At 37.2% G+C, this 19,810-nt stretch overlaps 1 protein-coding gene across 1 annotated transcript in view; it reads left to right on the top strand.

The window, feature by feature from the left end:
* Nucleotides 1-19,810, top strand: part of DDX10 (DEAD-box helicase 10) — a 276,083-nt gene that overhangs the window by 41,751 nt on the left and 214,522 nt on the right. The window contains exons 10-13 of the mRNA XM_080817845.1: nt 4,164-4,265; nt 5,632-5,719; nt 8,453-8,541; nt 11,408-11,870. Of these exons, the coding sequence (XP_080673971.1) occupies nt 4,164-4,265; nt 5,632-5,719; nt 8,453-8,541; nt 11,408-11,870 (742 nt within the window). The remainder of the gene's footprint in view (nt 1-4,163; nt 4,266-5,631; nt 5,720-8,452; nt 8,542-11,407; nt 11,871-19,810) is intronic.

The following is a 19,810-nucleotide window of genomic DNA, read 5'->3' as shown; positions in this document are numbered from 1 at the left end:
TAGGTACAAACGTATGGTGGGTGGGAAAAGTATGTTCATGTATGTCCTCAGATATACTGGTGGAGATAAGGAAGTACCCTAATATTGATAGTACTAAGTACTAAGATAAATACTAAGATGTTCAGTGAAGTGAGAATGGCACAAAAGATGTAGATTTTAAAAACATATACACTTTTTGCTTTCTACTTCGTGATAACTTGTGTTTTGTTATAAAAATAGTGTTTGTTCACGATATAGATTCTAGATGTTGGCAGAACATACCACCTGTATCTCACCACCTACAAAAATTTTCATATATGTTTGCATATGTATTTTTAAAATTACAAGAAGGGAATTTTTCTAACATTCTCTTCCAGCCTGATCTGTAACTTGGAGAACCAGGCTGGGAGAACTGAGAATAGCCAGGCAGTCATGAACACTGCCGGATCTTGCTACAGCAGTGGTTGGAGGTCTGAGTGGACAAAGTTTAAGGGACACTTAAAGTTTCAGCTGGAGTGGAGTTGGTGTGTTGGGGAATAGGCATTGGAGTAGTTGAGGACTAGTGGTTATTGGGTAGAAGGCAAATTATTGTCAGAACGGCAGGGCTTTCTCTCCTTCCTCTGGCCAGAGGTTGTTTTGAGGTTATTTCAGTGGAGGAATTACTCTTGGGACCCAGAAGTCAGTGGTCTGGGTCTCCCAAGTTTAGCTAGAAATGCTAGTGAGATGTAGGGTGTGAAGGTAAGCTTCTTGGTGTCAGACAATCATGATCAACCTATTAAGGACCCTTCTTTCTGGAGGAAGTCTTGGTAGAGCCGAAAAAGGTAATGAACTGGAAGTTTAAAGCCTCTGATATATAATGATTAGCCAGTGGTTTTTGTTTTTGTTCTAGATTTTTTTTTTTCTTAGTTAGTTCTGGTCTTTCCAGAAATTTATTTGCCTCCTCTACCAGTTGCTTGCATGTAAAAGACTAGCAAATTAATGTAAAGTGAAGTTCCTCCTAAATTCTAAAAGGCTGCATAAATGTGACACGATATTACTATTGGTGGTAAAAATGAGATTTTGTGTGTGTGTGTGTGTGTGTTTCAGATGCAGGGCTTTTTATTTGTTGCTTAGAATGTTTCTTACAACAACCTGTCTAATCTGGAGTTCCAAAATGTAGATCTTATGAAGAACATTTATTTTTCTTTATACATATACCAAGCCTCAGTCCTTGGATATTGCTTTTGAAATACAAAAAGCTAACTCATGGGTAAATAGACTATCCTTGTAAGCATTTGAAAAAAAAAGAGAAAAGAAAAGAAATGTGCTTCTGGTTTCTTCTTAGAGATGTTTTTATTTCTGAAATGAAAGCTTACTGGAAATTTTTGGGTATTGGTGTGGAGGAGATATTTGTGCTTTATGTTGCTACGGGGAAGAGACGTGTGTGATGTTGAATAGTTAAGTGGCCAGTGAAGATATTTTTGATAGATTCTTGCCTTGTGGGATTTGACTTTGGACATTTTTTTCCATTTTCATATGGGAATTTTGTTCTTTTAAATTCCAGTGCTGCACTCTGTCTTAACCTTGTGCAGATCTATCTGTCTTTTAGCTGTTAGAGTTGTAAAAAGGTTTGGATATGGCCCTTGTGTGACTTCACTCCTGATCCATTCTTCCAGATTATCCCTGGGTGTATGAATGGGTAGACAAGATAGATGTAATGATTAGGCTTATTACTCCTGCTTCTGAGTCCATCTGAAGATTCCCTGGGCTTCAGTGGATGCTGTTTTGATACCTTCAAGAGTTCTCTTTACCCCTGTACCAGCTTCGGAAGTTGAGAGGCTCTCACATCCCTTGTTTGCTCTGGATGTCACCTCACTACTTCATATACTAGTGATCTTTGCCTTCACAGATGGTTTAGTCCAACACTGTGTAGGGGACATGCTTTAAATTCATATTTCTTCTGAATAAGTGATGATGAAACATTTTGAATTGAAATAGTTAGTGTTGAAATACAATGAAGAGAAGGTGTTTGGTATTAGTTTCTCATTTATGAAACAGTAAAAGGAGTAAATGTGTGTTTCAGCTTTATTCCTTTCTCTCCCTGTTTAAAACACATACATTTAGAAACCCTAGAAAAAGCTAACAAGCACAGAGAAGGTGAAACTATCCAAAGGACTTGCGCAAATGCTGCCTTTTTCCCCAGAAAACTTGACTCTTCTCTAATATTTGACTAATTCCTAATTTTTTAGGTCTCTGCTCTTAGATGTCATTTGCTTGGGGCAGTTTTCTTGACTCCTGGACAACATTCAGTAGAGCTCTCGATCGTGTCTTTACTGCTTCCCGTATGCCCACCGTAACACTCACGCCACTTTATTGTTAGTTACTGGTTTTACTGCTGCCTGTCCCTGACCGTCTGTAAGCTCTGTGACAGCCAGAACTATGTCAGTTTTAGTGCCTGGCATTTAGTGGCCCCTTAAAATTTTGTTAAATTTATGAATTAAAGAGAACTCTTAGCACTTTTGGTAGATTTTATTTCATGCTTTTCTCTGTGTGTGCACATGTACACATACAGATATTTCTGTAAAGTTATTACACTGGAATTTCACCTTTTGTGTAGGAGTGGAGTTTTGAAATCAGCATGAGGCGAAAATTGCTCTTCTGTCTTTATGGTACCTACAGTAAGTCAACACAGACAGTTTTCCCCTCCAGTATTCAATGATAAAATTGCACTTACATATAGTGGTATTCTAGCTCTCTAGACACAGGTGTCCAGCGTCCTCCAAAACCAGACTCTGATGTCCCTTTCTGGCACTCTTTTCTGCTGTTCATTTAGTGACACTGGCTTCTGTTGGTTTTCTCCTGTCTTTAGTTAACTAAGTTTGCCTTGTATTCTCTGGTTTCTACTCTTTTGTTCATGCTATTCTCCCCCTTTGGAAGATCTTAGCTTTTCCCTATTTAGGTTGACTTTCAAGGTCCTCCTCAGATTCTATCTGCTCTGACAGGTTTGTGTTTCTCCGGCTAAGCCTGAGTGGTCTGTTCCACTTCTGAGTTTGTGGCATTTATTGGTCGTCCTTCTACATTTAGTAATGTACCATCTTGGGGGACGTTCTCTGGGATCTCCTGCTTTTGTGTGTGTTTGTGTTTTCTGGTCAGCTCGAATGTTAGATCACTGAAGATAGGGCTGTTCTTTTTTTTCTTTTTCTTTGTGTTGCTTGCGGTTTATGCCTGGCACCTTTCTCACTAAATAATTTATTTATATGTGAAAATTTGTTCCTCATAGCATGAACCCTGAACAGAGTGCTTTGATGAAAATACTTTGTCTTCTGTTTCTTTTAAAAAAAATTACACAGACCCCCAGTTCCATTTTGTGTTACTGCTTGCACACAATGGCCAACACAGAGTTATCAGGGAAATCTGTATGCAGGTGGCACTAAAGCGCAAGTACCTGTGGGTGTAGTGTGGCCCACTTAAGTAGAAATTTCTGGTGGTTTAGCAGGAAGTAAGAATTATACTAGGTAAAGGAAGAGAAGCACATGGATTCAAGCAGAGATCCCTTTCTTAAAACTGACACCACTAAACAAGGTTACTCCCAAGGTATAAAATCCCCAGAAAGGTGATTTGATTTCCTTAATGTATTGGGTACCATGTTTCTGAAATTACTAATTATATTATGATTCTCTTGTGGCTTGAATGGGAAATTATCTTTTTGCTATAGGCAGAGAGCTATTTAAGAAATTCTTTTTAGGGGCACCTGGGTGGGGCCCTTGGGTGGTTCAGTCCATTAAGTCTCTGAATCTTGATTGTGGCTCAGATTGTGATCTCAGGGTGTGAGATCGAGCCCGGTGCTGTGCTCTGTGCTAGGCATGGAGCCTGCTTAAGATTCTCTCTCTCCATCTATCTCTGCCCCTCTCTGCTTAAAGAAAAAAAAAAAAAGGAGAAATTCTTTTTAATTGATTTGTTTCTTAGTATCTGGCTCTCCTACTGTGGTGTAGCTTAAAAGTCACTCAGAATTCTATTTAGTGGTGAGATTTTGAAAAAGATGCTCAGAGCCCTAGTTTTCGGTTGTCACAGAAGTTAAAAAAATGATATTCCTAATATTTACTAATTAGGTAAAGTTGCTTCTGTGTTACATGTTCATCAGACTATTAAAATGTAAAATGTAGATTGCACTGATGTGGAAGAGATTTTTTTGTTTGTTTGTTTAGGTACAAAGAGGATGGTGAAGCCTTATTAATTCTGCTTCCCTCAGAAGAAAAAGGGATGGTGCAGCAGCTTCTCCAGAAGAAAGTGCCTGTGAAGGAAATCAAGTAAGAACTGCTGGCTGTTTTGATGTGATTGTTAGGAGAACGGAGGCACAGAATTATTATGTTGAATTATGTACACTTAATTTCCTCCTCCCTCTTGTCTTCTGCTGTCTGGTTTGTGACTTTTTTGTTTGCTTTGTTTTTTTTTTTAAACAAGTTTTCGAAGATTGCTCATGGAGAAAATAAGAGGAAACAGAGAACTTGTTATCTTCAGCAGGCATTGGGGGTTGAGAGGATTATACCTCTTGGATAAGACTTGTAGGGTTATATTTTTGAGGATTGTGCTGTCTTTTGAAGGTGTTTAGATTGTCAGCAGAATTGATCAGGATCGGAGTTTCACCTGCATTGGGTTCCTTGAAACACTGGCTTGACTTGGAAGGAAGTAACTTGGAGGGTGTTTGGGGGTTTGAGGGTGGGATGGAAGGTTTGGGTAAGGATTCGATGGAACAAGGTTGTGAGTTGTTAGTTGTTGAGGCTCAGTGAGGGTTTTCTACCTTTTGTGTCTTTGATTTTATAATTAAAAGAAAGTAAAGAACACTTCATTCATCCCCACCTACCACCACCCTGGTTTTGCAGGGTTTTGCAAAATGGTTCAGTCTAACTCAGGGAAACAAGTGCGATTTCTTTTGTGAGACCTAGACCCCCGAAAGAATTTCATTCTTCCCTGTAACCTCCCTTGGTGGAGTTAAGTTAATGATTCTGTTACCTAATTTCCAGGTAAGGAAAACATTATTTATATCTTTTGACTACTTACTTATTTTTTAAAGCCAGTTTTGTGGTATTTGACTGAGAATGGAAATACTTACAAAAATGACATTAGATTTCATTTATTTATTTCATGGACAGTAGATCTCCCATGAGAGGCTATGTTCCAACTTCATGGACATTAGAAGTAACCAGTGATAATTGGATGTTAACCTTAGCATCTTTCACTCAGCATAGGGTCTTGAGAAAAGATTTCTGATCTTGATCCTACCCTCCCCAAGTTATGCGTAATACGTGAGTCAAGTTCGTGTCTAGTGTAATTTCAGTCTACTCTCGCTCCTACATGAGAAATAATGTTATAGATTTAAAAATATTGAGAAGTGGGGCACCTGGGTGGCTCAGTGGGTTAGGCCTCTGCCTTCGGCTCAGGTCATGATCTCAGGGTCCTGGGATCGAGCGCCGTATCGGGCTCTCTGCTCAGCAGGGAGCCTGCTTCCCTTCCTCTCTCTCTCTGCCTGCCTCTCTGCCTGCTTGTGATCTCTGTCAAATTGATAAAATCTTTAAAAAAAAATATTGAGAAGAATATGAAAATGCTATATGCTATCTTCAGTTTCTAAAATTGAGATGTCCTAGTTTAACCTTTTTTTTTGTTGTTGTTATAAAGAATCAACCCAGAAAAACTTATAGACATCCAGAAAAAATTGGAGGCATTTTTAGCACAAGATCAAGATTTAAAAGAAAGAGCTCAAAGGGTAAGTTTTTGGTAAATTGGGTACCTTAGTTGGAATGGACCATATAATAAAGTTAAAATTCAGCGTTTTCTGTTACTTCTAGGTTTCATGGTTATGCTTCAGATATTCAAGTAGTGCAGTTCGCAGATAACTTGATCGTATTCTTTAACTTCTAAAAAGATTATGTATTTCTTAGAGTAACCTGGGAAACTGTCAGTCAGCTCTGTGCTTCTTTAGCACACTTATTGTAATTTCTTATATTAGGTTAAATTTCTAGAAAGTGTAGCACTTTTACTAAATTGTCTTAAGGAATGAAATTTTAGTCTATAAATATGACTTAATGTTCCCAAATTACTTTTTTGACTTAGAAATCCTTTTGATTAGCAAATACAAAGAATTCTCACTTTCAGTGAAACTTACTTTTTAATTCTTAGAGTGCCTAGCAGTAGATCCTTTAGGAAAGGAAGAAGGGAAATAATTTTATGTTGTGCTTACAACTACCCGGTCATTAAACAGACAGATATTTGAGTCCCTGTTATAAAGCTCTTTTCACTATGCTTCTGCTTACATTGAGGTTATGAGATCTACATAGGATCTCTGTCTCTGCATCTCCCATAACATGCCAACAGTGAGTTAAGAGAGTCAGGATTCAGAGGTTGGATCCTATTTCAGCAGATAGATGAAGTGAGGGAAAGGAAGGAGGAGGCGATGTGGAAAGAGCATCCTAATTGGATGAGGAGTCGGAGCAGAAAAACGGTCAGTAGTCAGTCAGGCTTTTATGTTATGGTTTGGAAACTGAATATTCTCGGGAAGGAAGTTTTATTTAAAGAGTAGATCTCACATTTCTTTTTAAAAATTAACTTATGTTATATTTTATCAAGTTAGCCTCACTGTGCTTAAAATAACATGAGTGATGAAAGCTAAAATTTGAATGCTTACATGGTGTTAAGCACTTAGTCATGACATGACTCTGCTACATGGCAGTTTGGTGTGCTCTCAACTTCGTCTTCCCAGCAACACACGGGGAGGTGGTATTGATGGGATTTTATTTAGAAGTAAATAATAGATTGAGAAAATTAAAAATTGTCCAAGGTCACATAAGGTATTAAGTAGCAGGCCGAGACTGAAATCCATGTGTGACTTTCTTCAGTACTTCCATGATACATCAGGAGAAATAAAACCAAATATGGAACTGTGCACAGTTGAGTTTCTAGCAGCTCACTTCACCTGAAACCTAATGAAAAAGGCCTTTAAAGCGAAAAATTTTTTTTCTTAATTTTTGAACATGCAAACATTTGTGTGCATATTTTGTCTAGTAGATAGACTTTGAGCTGGGAGTTAACTCTTTTAATAGCTTTGGAAATAGTATGCACGTTTAAAATATTATACGTGGATTCTGAAATGTCGTGACTTGCTGCATACCTAAGAGGTCATTCAATTATGAATCGGGAAATAAGGAACATTAGAAGGATGTTTCACTGGTTTGTGCATACAACAAATGAGCCTTCCAGAACAAAGATTATAGAATGCGCATTGAAATAAATGATGTGATTTACTGGGTGTCACGCATGGTTTAGCAGAACGGCTAACTGCTTTGCCAGCAGCGGCAAGCTATCTAGTTTCATAGAATGATTTTCTAGCCTTTGATTATAATCTGGATAGAACAAAAATGATAGGCAACAGGGGCGAGATATATATATATATATTTACTTTTTAAAAAGTATATATACGTATTTATTTACTTTTTTTGTGTGAACAATTATAGGGGAAAAAATTATCCTTGAACTGGAGCCATTCATTGTTTTTCATGTGTATGGAGACAGGGAAAATGGTTTGAAGAAAGCATTGGCGTAAAGTTAGAACAAATTTGAAGTTCAGAAAATACATAAATGAGAATTAAATATACTTTATAAAAATTTTAAAATAATAAATGCTTGCTTTGGTGTATTTCATCATCTTTGTTGCTTATGTTAAGACTGACAAAGGATCAGGATCATGTTTACTTTTTGGTTTATATAGTTCTTGGTATAAAGATACCTTTTTTTCTTTTTAAACAGAAGAAAAATGGCACGAGGTGATGATGGCAAATTAATTGAGATGATAATATAAAATGGAAGGCTTTAGAGAGAAACTTTTTTCTGTCATTTTATTAAACTTAATTTTAAATACAGTTAACATTTTATTTTGTTGGAAAACATATCCTTTGACTACTAAAATAATTATTCTTAATAGCTAGTATTTATTGATATTTACTGTATTCCAAAAGCTATGCCCAGGTACTCTAGATGCATTGTTTTGGTTAGTTTCTCCCCTAACACTTGAAGTAGAAGGTACTGTGATCTCTGATAGAAGAGGAAACTGGCAGAGACCCAAGAGATTTGCTCAGCCAGTAAGATAAGGAGCTCAGATTGTCATCTGTATGATCCCAAAGCCTACATTTTCCCCCCATGTTACTGTACGTAACAGTTCTAGAATAGGTTTTTGAGGTGATAGTCTATGTTGAGTTGGTTTGATGAAACCAAATTTAGTCTTATATAATATTACAGTTCTTAAAAGATAGGTTTTTTGTTTTGTTTTGTTTTTTGGTGGAAAGGAGATATGCTCAACTTTTTTTTTTTTTTTCCTCAACTATTTTTTAAGATTTTTCATGACTGTTGAATTTGTTCCTTTGGTTAATTTTCTTTTATCTGGTTTAAATTTCTTTTCCCTTCCTGACTTTTACATATCATGCATTTAAACCACTTATTTTTACAGTGTTTTGTCTCTTATATACGCTCCGTGTATCTGATGAAGGATAAAGAAATATTTGATGTGAGCAAGTTACCTATACCTGAGTATGCCCTGTAAGTATTCATGTTACAGTTCTGATTGTGAATCCTCAAAGGTAGAGCTCATTGTCTAAAACCTGGTTCTCTGAGAAGCTTCGTTGAAATGGCTCTGCCTTGCTTTAGAAGAATCTGTTAAAGATCTGCAAAGAAAAAGATTATGTAAACTAGAAAATAGCTGAGTGTTAATTTCTTGTTTCTTGTTTCTTGTTTCTTACTTGTAAGTGAAAATTTCTGAAAGTTACACTGGCAGTTTCCTGTAGCTTTGTCTTAAAGGAGATGGAGAACAATTGATGAGCATTGTTGGAAATCTTTAAATGTCTGCAGTCCTCTTGTTCTTTGGAACGCTGGCCTGGAACACTGTAGACTGTTCTTTTTTTATGCTTTTGAAATAAGTCTTGTCATTTCTTCCCCTATTTTAGGTTGATCCCCATAACTGCTTGCTTATTGCCTGAATATTTTTTGTCTCTTGGTGTTTCTTAAAGGTACTCAGAGTTACCATGGCAAAATGTCCCTGCTTAGTAACTGAGGTTACTATTACATAAAACAGGAACTCTTGGTTTTGTTTTGGCTTAGTATTTGAAGGACTTCTTTTCTTAACCTTTTTAGCTATAAAGGAGGGATGCTCATTTTTCACTGAGATTCTACCTGTGGGAAAAACATTGACAAAATCCTATAGAAGCACCCTTTAGGTTAATCATATATTAAATGTCAGCATAAGATTTCCCAGACTGTGATGAAATACGTATTTTCAAGGTGAGGTCTGTATATTTGTTCCGCTCTCCAGGAATTTGAATGCCTTTACCTGTTAACGGAGTCTGATTAAAACTCGTGTCTGGAAGAGCTGCTGTTTCCTGCTCTTCATGTTAGATTGTGAGTTGAGTATAACAGGTAATTTGTCAGTTGTAACATTTTAGAATGATTCAAATTACTAGATAACAGTGTGAGGGTCCTGACTCTGTGTAAGTAATTGGTGGAAAACTGCATTCCATGGATATAACATGTTTTTGTCACTTATCTGTTTATGTAGCAGTTACTAATTTCACCATTTCTGAATAGGTTTAGGTTAGGTGCATTTATGGTTTAGCTTATTGGCCCTTTTTTTGTACTCTACGAAGAAGTTCTATCCTGGTTTTCTGGTTCACGTACTGAGATACTAGCAAACGGAGGCGGCATGGGGCTTTAACACTGGAGGGTCATATTTATGGGACATTTTGTTGCTATAAATGCCAGGAAATTTCATCTGTTCACAGTTGAAGACCTTTGCTTTTTATTGGTGATGTTTAGGGAAGGCGGAAAGTTGACTTCTGAACCTAGATAATTTGTACAGTTTAATGTGGTGTTGCTTAATTTTTGTGTTTATTTAGATGTGTAATTTCCTTGTTCTATACATTCCTTTAGAAGCCCGTTGTTACCTACAGCAGTGTTAGTTATGTAGGATATAATAAATGTTTTTAAAAATGATTTTCCTAAAGAAACATGTTTGAATGGCTAATATGTATAGTTCATTGTGCTAGATGTTAAAATTATAGATGTATGTACTCCTGCCTTAAAGGAGCTCCACATTTTAGTAGCTGAGAGAAACACATAAATACAGCTGTAATACACTGAGAGAAACACTCTGATGGATGTGAGTGTTGATCCCACCCTGTGGCCCCCATAACAGTATTAACGGCAAGGGCTCAGTAGTGACTGCGTGTGTGCTGGGCAGGATTTTAAATGCATGGCATCTGTGAACTCATTTTACTTTTGCAGCAACCCTGCAATGTTGATACTGATCCTGCCATTTTGCCAATAAGAGAACTGAGGAATAGAGGTTAAGTAACATCCTTCGGTCATATAGCTTATGGGTGACAGTCCCATTTCTGAGTCTCTGCTTTTACCACTGCACATCTCTGTTTCTTGAATCTTATCCCAGGAGAGAGGCCATGGGTCCATGTCGTAATGTTAGCTGTTTATCATAGCAGGCCTGGCTTGAGGAGTTTATTTCCAATCCGTTAGTCAGAACTTAGGAGGTGGGAAAGACCTGATCATAAAGTGAATCTTGATCTTAGAAAGAGAAAATAATTTTTCTTTTCTTCTTAGGTCTCTCGTTTAGAAATCCTTTTTTTTTTTTTTTAAATAGAAGTGATTATGTTGCATTAAGTGTCTAAGAGGAGAGGACGGTGATAACTCACTTTTATTTTTTGCAGAAAACTGTTCTGTCCTTTCATGTCTTTTTCCATGTCCATGTCTCTTTCAGCTTTAGTATTTACATTTCACAAAGTGTTTTCGCTTAGCAAGTCAGGTTGTTACAACAGCTGTGAGATGGGCCTGATAGATACCGTTACCCCATTTTTGTGGCAGCTGAGGCTGAGAGAGGTAAACTGGACATGGGCAGATTTAGTTCCTGAGCTGTCCCCTTGTTGCTGGTGCTCTTTATTTTATACCTTGTTAACCTCTTAATGAAAAATGGGGTATTGCCAATGTTTTCTGACAGGTGTTCTGTATTTTTACTTGCCTTTTGGATCATCTGACCTTTCAAGATTGAGTTGTACCTCACAGGAGTATTTTCTTTAAAAAAAAAAAAACAAAAAACACCTCTCAGGGGCGCCGGGGGTGGCTCAGTGGGTTAAGCCTCCGCCTTTGGCTCAGGTCATGATCCCAGGGTCCTGGGATTGAGCCCCGCATTGGGCTCTCTGCTCAGTGGGGAGCATACTCCCCCCACCCCCCCGCCTGCCTTTCTGCCTACCAGTGGTCTCTCTCTCTGTCAAATAAATAAAATCTTAAAAAAAAAAAACAAAACAGCTCCCAAAATAGATTTCCACTCTTGAGAAACTTGCACAATACCATCCGCACACCATCAGTGTACTAAAGTAACTATTTTCATTTGCTCATATTTAAGGTCTCTTGGTCTTGCTGTGGCACCACGGGTGAGATTTCTTCAGAAAATGCAGAAACAACCCACCAAGGAACTGGTGGTGAGCCCAGATAATAAAGTAACTGAGCCAAGGGCTTCCTCCCTCACGAATGATGAAGTGGAAGAATTTAGAGCCTACTTTAATGAGAAAATGTCCATCCTTCAGAAAGGTGGGAAAAGACCAAAAGGGACAGAATACACACTGGCTAATGAGATTAGTGATGAAGAGGAGGAAGAGAAGGAAGATGAGGAAGAAATGGAAGAGAAACTGGCAAAAGCAAAAGAGTCTCAGCCTCCATCTGTCCCTAGCACTGGGGAGGTCAAGGAAGCCCCTAGGCAGTTCTTGGACAGAGACGAGGAGGAGGAGGATGGACAGGATGCTGATTTCTTTACAGTGAAGCGGCACAATGTATTTGGGTTGGACCTTCAAGAGAACAAAGCACTGCAGGTAAGTTTACCCCCAGTGGAGGGTCTTCTCTTGTTTCCTGCCATTTCTTACCCTGTGCTGCTTTTGTGGCCTTTGCGGAAATGTGGGGGAAATAAAGACTAGGAGAAATTTGTAGGATGACTTACTTAGCAGTGAACTCTCCCCTCCTTCTCCATGTTTAATGGTGGAATAGGTGCCTGAGAATTCTCATTGTTCATAACTTTGAGAACTCTAAGAAGGCTTACAGATTTAATCTTCTCCTTTGCTATTCTTCTGAGGCATGTTTTAAAAGTAGCCAGAGTCATGGTTATAGTGTTAATAAGGAAGGCAGTTGATGGGGTTCTATGGTTTATGGTATGAGGATCCTTCACTGTGATTTTTAACATACTGCTTTCTGATTTAAATCATTATAAATGTTCCTTACAACAATATAATCTCCCTAAGCATGAATTTTACTTTTAATGAGACATTTGCTTTTATATTTCAACCCAGTAACTTAAATAGAAAGCCAGCACTCCTTTGTAAAGGCCACTTACGAAGGTTTCTTAGAAGTTTCATGTAGATCCTTTGTTTCTCCATAGCTACCTGCCAGGAGGAATAAAAGGGATAATTTAGATAAAGCACCTGTTTTCCGGAGTACTTATAGGTGCACAGTAAACCTGTTTCTCTTCCCCTTCCTTAGGTCTCTTCCTGTTTTATATACCTTTGTTCCTAATAATTTCTTTAAAGTGAATTGAATAGAAAATGAAGCTGAGCTCTTATTTTTTATATAGTATTTAATAAAATTCTGTATAGTATTTAATAAAATTCTGAGTAATCTGGGGCACCTGGGTGGCTCAGTGGGTTAAGCCTCTGTCTTCGGCTCAGGTCGTGATCTCCGGGTCCTGGGATCAAGCCCTGCATCTTGATCCCTGCTGAGCAGGGAGCCTGCTTCCCCCCACCCCCACCCCGCCCCTGCCTGCCTCTCTGCCTACTTGTGATCTCTGTCTGTCAAATAAATAAATAAAATCTTTAAAAAAAATAAAATAAAATTCTGAGTAATCTTAGGATACTAGATTTTGAACTTAGAAACTTGGATAAATGTTCAAGTAACTAAATAAAAATCTTGGAAAGTTAGCAAGCATCATTATTGAGTGCTTAATATATAATCAGGCATTTTCTAAACATTATCTCAATTGGTTTTTGAATAACCCCCTGTGAGGTAGGTAGTATCTCATTATACAGGTAGAAGGAGAAAGCAACTAAGACACAGAGAGGAAGATAGTGAGGGACACAGCTTGTTATTGGCATAGTTGGAATTTGAGCCTAGGTATTCTGATTTGATTGATCAAGAACAGGGATACTGATCCCATTTTTGAAGTGTGATTTATCACTTTTTCTTACAGAATTGATACACTTTCTATGGTATCTGATAATCTGTGGCTGACCTAAGGCCACAAAGATTTCTCCTGTGTCTTCCTTGAGAACTTTTATAGTTTTAGTACTTAAATTTAAGGCTAGGGTTTATTTTTGCTTAATATTTGTATATGGTGTGAGGGAAAGGTTAAGGTTTCTTTTTTTTTTTTTTTTGATGGATGTCTAGTTGAACCAGTGCCTTTGATAAGTAGTGCTTTCTCCATTCAGTAACCTTGACCCTTTGTCCATGGTTGACCTTGTATGTGTAGGTCTCTTTGACTCATTTTGAAATCGCAAATTAGGTAGTATAATTCTTCCAACCTGATTTTTTAAAAGATTTTATTCATTTATTTGACAGACAGAGGTCACAAGTAGGCAGAGAGGCAAGCGGGGGGGGGGGGGGGGGTGGGGGGGTGGGGGGGGAGGGGGGGGAGCGGGGAGGGGAGGAAGCAGGCTCCCTGCTGAGCAGAGAGCCTGATGCGGGGCTGGATCCCAGGACCCTGAGATCATGACCTGAGCGGAAGGCAGAGGCTTAACCCACTGAGCCACGCAGGCATCCCCCAACCTGATATTTTAAAAAAAAATTGTTTTGGTTCTTTTTGGACCACTGCATTTCCATATAAGTTTTTAAGTCAGTTGGTTAATTGGTGCAAAAAAATCTGATGGTATTTTCATTGCGATTGCATTGAAATCTATAAGTCTGTTTGGGGAGTATTGACATTTTGAGTCTCCTGACTCAAAATGGAATATGGCATATCTTATGTATTTAGGCCTTAGAATCTTGCAGCATGGTTTTATAATTTTAAGTATGCCTATCTTGCACATTTCTTGTTAGATTCATCTCTTACTATTTCATAGTTTTCAATGCTATTATAAATTATACTTTTAAAATATAATTTTCTAATTCTTTGTTGCCAGTATATATAAATACTGTTTATTTTTATATGCCAGTCATTCTAAACTGACCTATTCTTTATTTTTGGAGATCTTTGGTATTTTCTCTGTAGATGGTCATGGGTTTTTGAGGAAAGATGGTTTTGTTTCTTTTTTCCAATCTGTGTGTCTTATTTAATTTCCTTAATTATACCGTATGTTGAAAAGGCAGTGGTGGGAGTGGCCATCATTGTTCTGTGCCTGATCTGGGAGAGGGAAAACATTGAGTCTTTTACATCTGATGTTAGCTATAGGTGTTTCTGTAAATGCTTTTATCAGGGTGGGAAAGTTCCATTCTATTACTAGCTGGGTTGATGTGTTTGTTAAAGTAAATGGTGAAAATTTTGTCAGATCCTTTTTTGTTTCAACAATTGAGGTGAACATATAGTTCTGTTGATACTTTTTTTTTTTTTTTAGTGTTGAACCAGTCTTAAATTCCTATGATAAACTTAGTCATGATGTGTTTTATCTATGGCAGAATTTTGTTTGCTAATATTTTGTTAAGGATCTTTATTTCTGTCTTCATGGGGGATATTGGCTTAATTTCTTCTAAAGACTTTGGGACCGTGACATATTTTAAAAGGTTTTGATACATTTTGCCAAACTATCCTACAGAGAAGTCACAGTCATTGTCCCACTGGCCATGTCTGCCATTGCCCATTTACTTGCTCTAACACTGAGTATTAACATGTTTTTATTATTTTGAAAAAATATTAGTGAGTAATGTGTTACCATTAGATCTTACCTTTCTTTGATTCTGTTATTACACATTATTCATTTATTTCAGTTGTATAATCTCTGTGTATGTGTATTACTTCTGTTTTTCCCTGCTTTTCTCTTGCTAGGGTACTCATTTTTTTCTGTTGATCTCCAAAATGTCATTAACATTAGTTACTGTCTCTGGCTTTTTAAACTTTTTTTTATATCCCTTGTCACACAGAATTGTGTGTTGGCCTGCCTCCCTTACTGGATTCTGAATTCCTTGAAATTAATGTCTTAGTGATATGATATCTAGCTGCCGCTGAATTTCAAAAATGTCTCATGTATGAGTGAGTGACTGAATTTCTTATTTTACTTTGATAGTTTTATTTGCTGTGAATTATATATAATTCATTCATGTGGGGTTTATTTTTGGAACCTATATTTTAAAACTGTCTAAGATTTTGAAAATATGTAAGATTTATCTGATTAAGTAAAAATGACTGAAGAGGTATTGTTTAGTTTTCTATAAACATGCGCATAAATAACTTCCTTTTTTCCCACTCATTTAATTATATACATGTGGAGGCCAACCTTTGGAACTTAGATAGTAGGTGAAAGTATCTAATAGTGATGATGTAAAGTTCTAATTAAGAATACATTTGCATGGCATACTATAAAAAATTTTATCTTTAAAATATCTACATGATTTAATTAGATGTAATAAGCTGAAAGTATATGACCTGTACGTCAAATGTGAGGAATAGTTTGGAACAGCATGGATTTTGAGGTGCTGATAAAGGAATGTTTTTCTCTTTCTTCCTGCACATTCCCTAGTACTGTACACAGAGTTGAAATTATTGGTTCTTTGGCTGAAATAGAAATAGAAAGGCTTACAGCCTTTAACCCCCCACCCTCACTTATTCTTGCCAACTTTACTTACTATGTGCCTTCGGGCTTTCAGAGTGAGTATTTACTTGTGCTCAGATTATCATCAGCTTTTTGGTTCTTAATCATGTTTTTAAGACTTTTTTTTTTTTTAAGACATTTGGTTTTGAGTGTGATTTTTGCATCTGCAGTCACCATCAGCTTTCCATTTTAGCCTTTGTTCTTGCATTTTATATTTTAGTATTGTACTCACTGGAGGCTGTTTTCTTCCTTTATTACCTGTTTTTAAGGATAAACCTGAGAAAGTAGAGAAAACCAAACTATACTCAAAATGGAAATAATAATATTATTTACACATAAATGAATGTATTCCTCTTGGGAGACTAAGTCCTTTTTCAGATACCGTTGTTTTTGTTCAAATATTTTTGTTGCTTCTGTTTCAGAATTGGTTTTGGGGACAATGTACCAGACACACAAGAGAACTGGTTGTGTTACTTATATCACAGGCTCTTCTTTGTCTCGATTATCTTTTCTTTACTTTCTCGCTTCCTTAGAAAAGGGAGGAGATTTGTTGAATTTTTTTAAAGTTTGGAGCCAGTGGAGACCCACTGGATTGCAGATGACATGGAATTTGTTTAATAATCCTGTCATTGTCATTGTAAAATCATGTACTTGGTGTTTTATCATATACCAAGTTCTTACGAGTTCTCATTTTGTCCTCAGACAGGAAAGGCAGATGATGATATTTAAATTTCACAAAGCCTTTTAAATGACTTTTCCAAAGTCACAGTGGTGGAGTCAGTGTTCTATCTCTGATGCCAAATCACAGTTCTCCTTCTACTCCGTCCTGTTGCCGACCATAATTTGTACTTGGTTTACTTGCTGTAAATGGATGATGTCGGTGTAATTGGCAGCACTTGAAATAACTTCGTGGCGCCCATTGTGTGTGCACACGTGGAATACAGAATTGATGTGTTTACCTCTCTAGACCTGGGCATGAATGGAGAGGAGGTGTACCGAGTGCCTGGTGCAAGCAATGTCTTCTAGAAGACCACTCTGTCATAGTCCTTAGGCATCGGCAGAGAAACAGATTTCTTAGCACTGAAGATTGAATCGTGAGTGATAGAGCAGTGATAGAGATGGGAAGGAGAGAGCCCAGCTGGTGTGATCATACACCAGGGCACTAAGAGGTTGGGTGACCTCCTGTAATAGGGAAGAAACTTGTGTTTTGGCTAGTTTTATTGGCTGCTGGCTAGAAAGTTGACCTCCAAAGAAACAGTGTTAGAGAAGAATATGAATATATAATTAAAATGATGAATTTGAAAATGATTTTAAAACATTTTCTTAAATAGAAGAATGAAATCTCTAAGCATATACTTTTGTCTTTCTCATTTTATAATTGTTTAGAGATGAGACTGGCATTAGTGCTTGTCCTTTTAAGGCCATCAGAAGAGTAAACCTAGGTCAGCCTTAAGATTTGAATGATATTCATAGCTAATTTTTTGTTTAGAGTAGAATCTATACTCTGTTTACTTGGAGTCTTAACATTTTTGCATGAAAATTCTTGGTATTGCAAGGACTCCCTGGGTGGTAAAGCATAGATTAGCTAACGTTACTGTTATTTATAAGTATTCTCTTATAAAAGTATTCTAAGATTCTGAATCAAGATTCTGATATATGGGAGCTGAAGTTTTTCTGCCTGTTGTCTCTGTATCTTTTCTCTTTCCTCCTTCCTCCTCCTTCTTGCTTGTCTTTTTCTCTTCCTTCCAGAAGCAGAATTACTGAGTACCTACTGAGTGCCAGGAATTGTGCTAGGGACTGAGTGAGTTTTAGAGGCTTATACTTGAGTTAATGTAACTTATTTTTAAACCAGAATTTCAGTAGAGAATTCGAGCTTTCTCTTCATTTATTCATTCATACAACCAAATGGTTTAAAGTTCTAATATTGGCACCTGGGAGAGAATATGGCCAGCAGTTTTATCTTAAAGAATGGGTAGGTATTAATAGGAGGTGGGGTAGGTACCGTTAGCACAGAGTACAGAGTGAGAAAAACCATGACCACAGGAAAGTATATGTTTAGTATGGGGAGCTATTTTTGGTATGATGTTCAGTAGTTAGCCTTTCTGAGCCTTAGTGTCTCTGTTTGTAAAATGGGTCCAATAACAGTGTCTACTTGGAGTTATTGTGATTAGAAATAGAAAGTACCTAGCACAGTTGCGTACATTGGAGATAGTTAACATTAGCTATGATTTCCACTCGATAAAGTATAATAGGAACATACAGATAAGAGGTTGATACAGTTGCCATGGCCAGGCAGTGTCTGACGTAGTTGCTGAGGAAAATAAGGCCTTTGTCTGTATCAGGGCCAGTGTTGCATTTCATTTCCTCGAGGTGTTATATCAGAAAACAAATTTGCTTTTATGATTATATCATAGTGGATAGAGCATTTCTCATATTCTCAGTCTTGTGCATTGATCTGGAGTGCTAAACCCTGTGTTAATATCACAGGCCTGGTTGACATCACAGCCAAATATTTATGGATTTTATATTAAATTTATATCAAATTTATGTAATTTGACATAACCAGGCTATATGACAAACACTATGCCTTGTAGAAATGGATTGATTGCTTATAAATAGAACTAAAAGTGGTATTAACAGTAGATATTTTTTTCATGTGGAATCATTAAATGAAATTATTATGTTAATTTTCTGGATGAGGAGTTCTCTGTCCAGTTACCTGGCAAAATTCTTGCAGATATTAATACTGTGCAATGGGGCGCCTGGGTGGCTCGTGGGTTAAGCCTCTGCCTTTGGCTCAGGTCATGATCTCAGGGTCCTGGGATGAGCCCCACATCAGGCTCTCTGCTCAGCAGGGAGCCTGCTTCCCACTCTCTCTCTGCCTGCCTCTCTGCCTACTTGTGATCTCTGTCTGTCAAATAAATAATAAAAAATCTTTAAAAAAAATACTGTGCAGTGTATTTCTAGAAGATACTATGTAGAAGATATTAGGTTATGGATTTTGCTTATATTTAAAGACTGTTGATTTAAAAATGAGCATTAGAAGAAGTAATGCCCTTGTTTGGGGGATGATTGGGACATACTGATGAACCATTGCAGGAGAGTGCTGGTGTAGCTGGTTTTTTTTTTTTTATCACTAAAATTATTTGATTTAAAATGGGAATGAACTATGGTAGCTTATTCCCGAAATTTCTTGCAGACAACTCAGTTTTTATAAAAGAAGTATCAGGAAGTGATGAATATTCATTTTCTATAATCTGCCATGCACTTTGATTATTGTATATCATTTAGTAAACTCATCACAGTCTTGTGCAGTATTACCCCCATTTTGTAGGTTAAGAAAGAGACTCCGAAAGGTTCAGTTGTTTGCCTAGCACAGTTAGCTATGTGGCATAACTGGAATTTGTACCTGGCCCGTCCAATGCAATCCTCTTCCTTGAAGCCTGCCTTTACTTCTTCATCTCACTGACATTTGGATTCCAGTTTTCTGTTTCACTAGTTCTTTCTTTTTGGTGTTTCATAATATACCTCCATGAATGTCTCAATCTGTTTGTTCTGTACCAAGTGAGATTACTACTGAGATCGCCATAACCTTGGTGTGCAAGGGTCTTATATAATGCTTAGTTGAATTAAACAGAAGGGAGAGCTCTTTAAGACCTAGGAGTCAGGATTACTGTACTCCCCTCAATTTTTGGTACCATGAAGTGGAGCAATGGTGGGATGACCTTAAATGTTGAGTAGTTCAAGTAGAGTTGGTATATATGCCTTTTGGTCTTCCTACAGGTGCTTTTTCTTTTTCTTGTTTCCATTCTTAATTCTTTAATTATAATTCAAACTTCATTCCAATTCCAAAGGAATAGTTATTGTATGCTTTGAAAGTTAAATGTACATACTGAGTTGGTTTATAAATATATATTTTCCTTCCTTCCCTATTTGAAATTTTTATGCATATGGTTTCCTGAAGACTTAAATTGACAGTGGAAAGCTAAAAGCTTTTGGCTTGATGTTTATTCTTTCACATGCTA

Source organism: Martes martes (assembly GCF_963455335.1).
Source record: "Martes martes genome assembly, chromosome: 10".
Classification (NCBI taxonomy): Eukaryota; Metazoa; Chordata; class Mammalia; order Carnivora; family Mustelidae; genus Martes; species Martes martes.
This window is presented reverse-complemented; position numbering and strand designations above follow the sequence as displayed.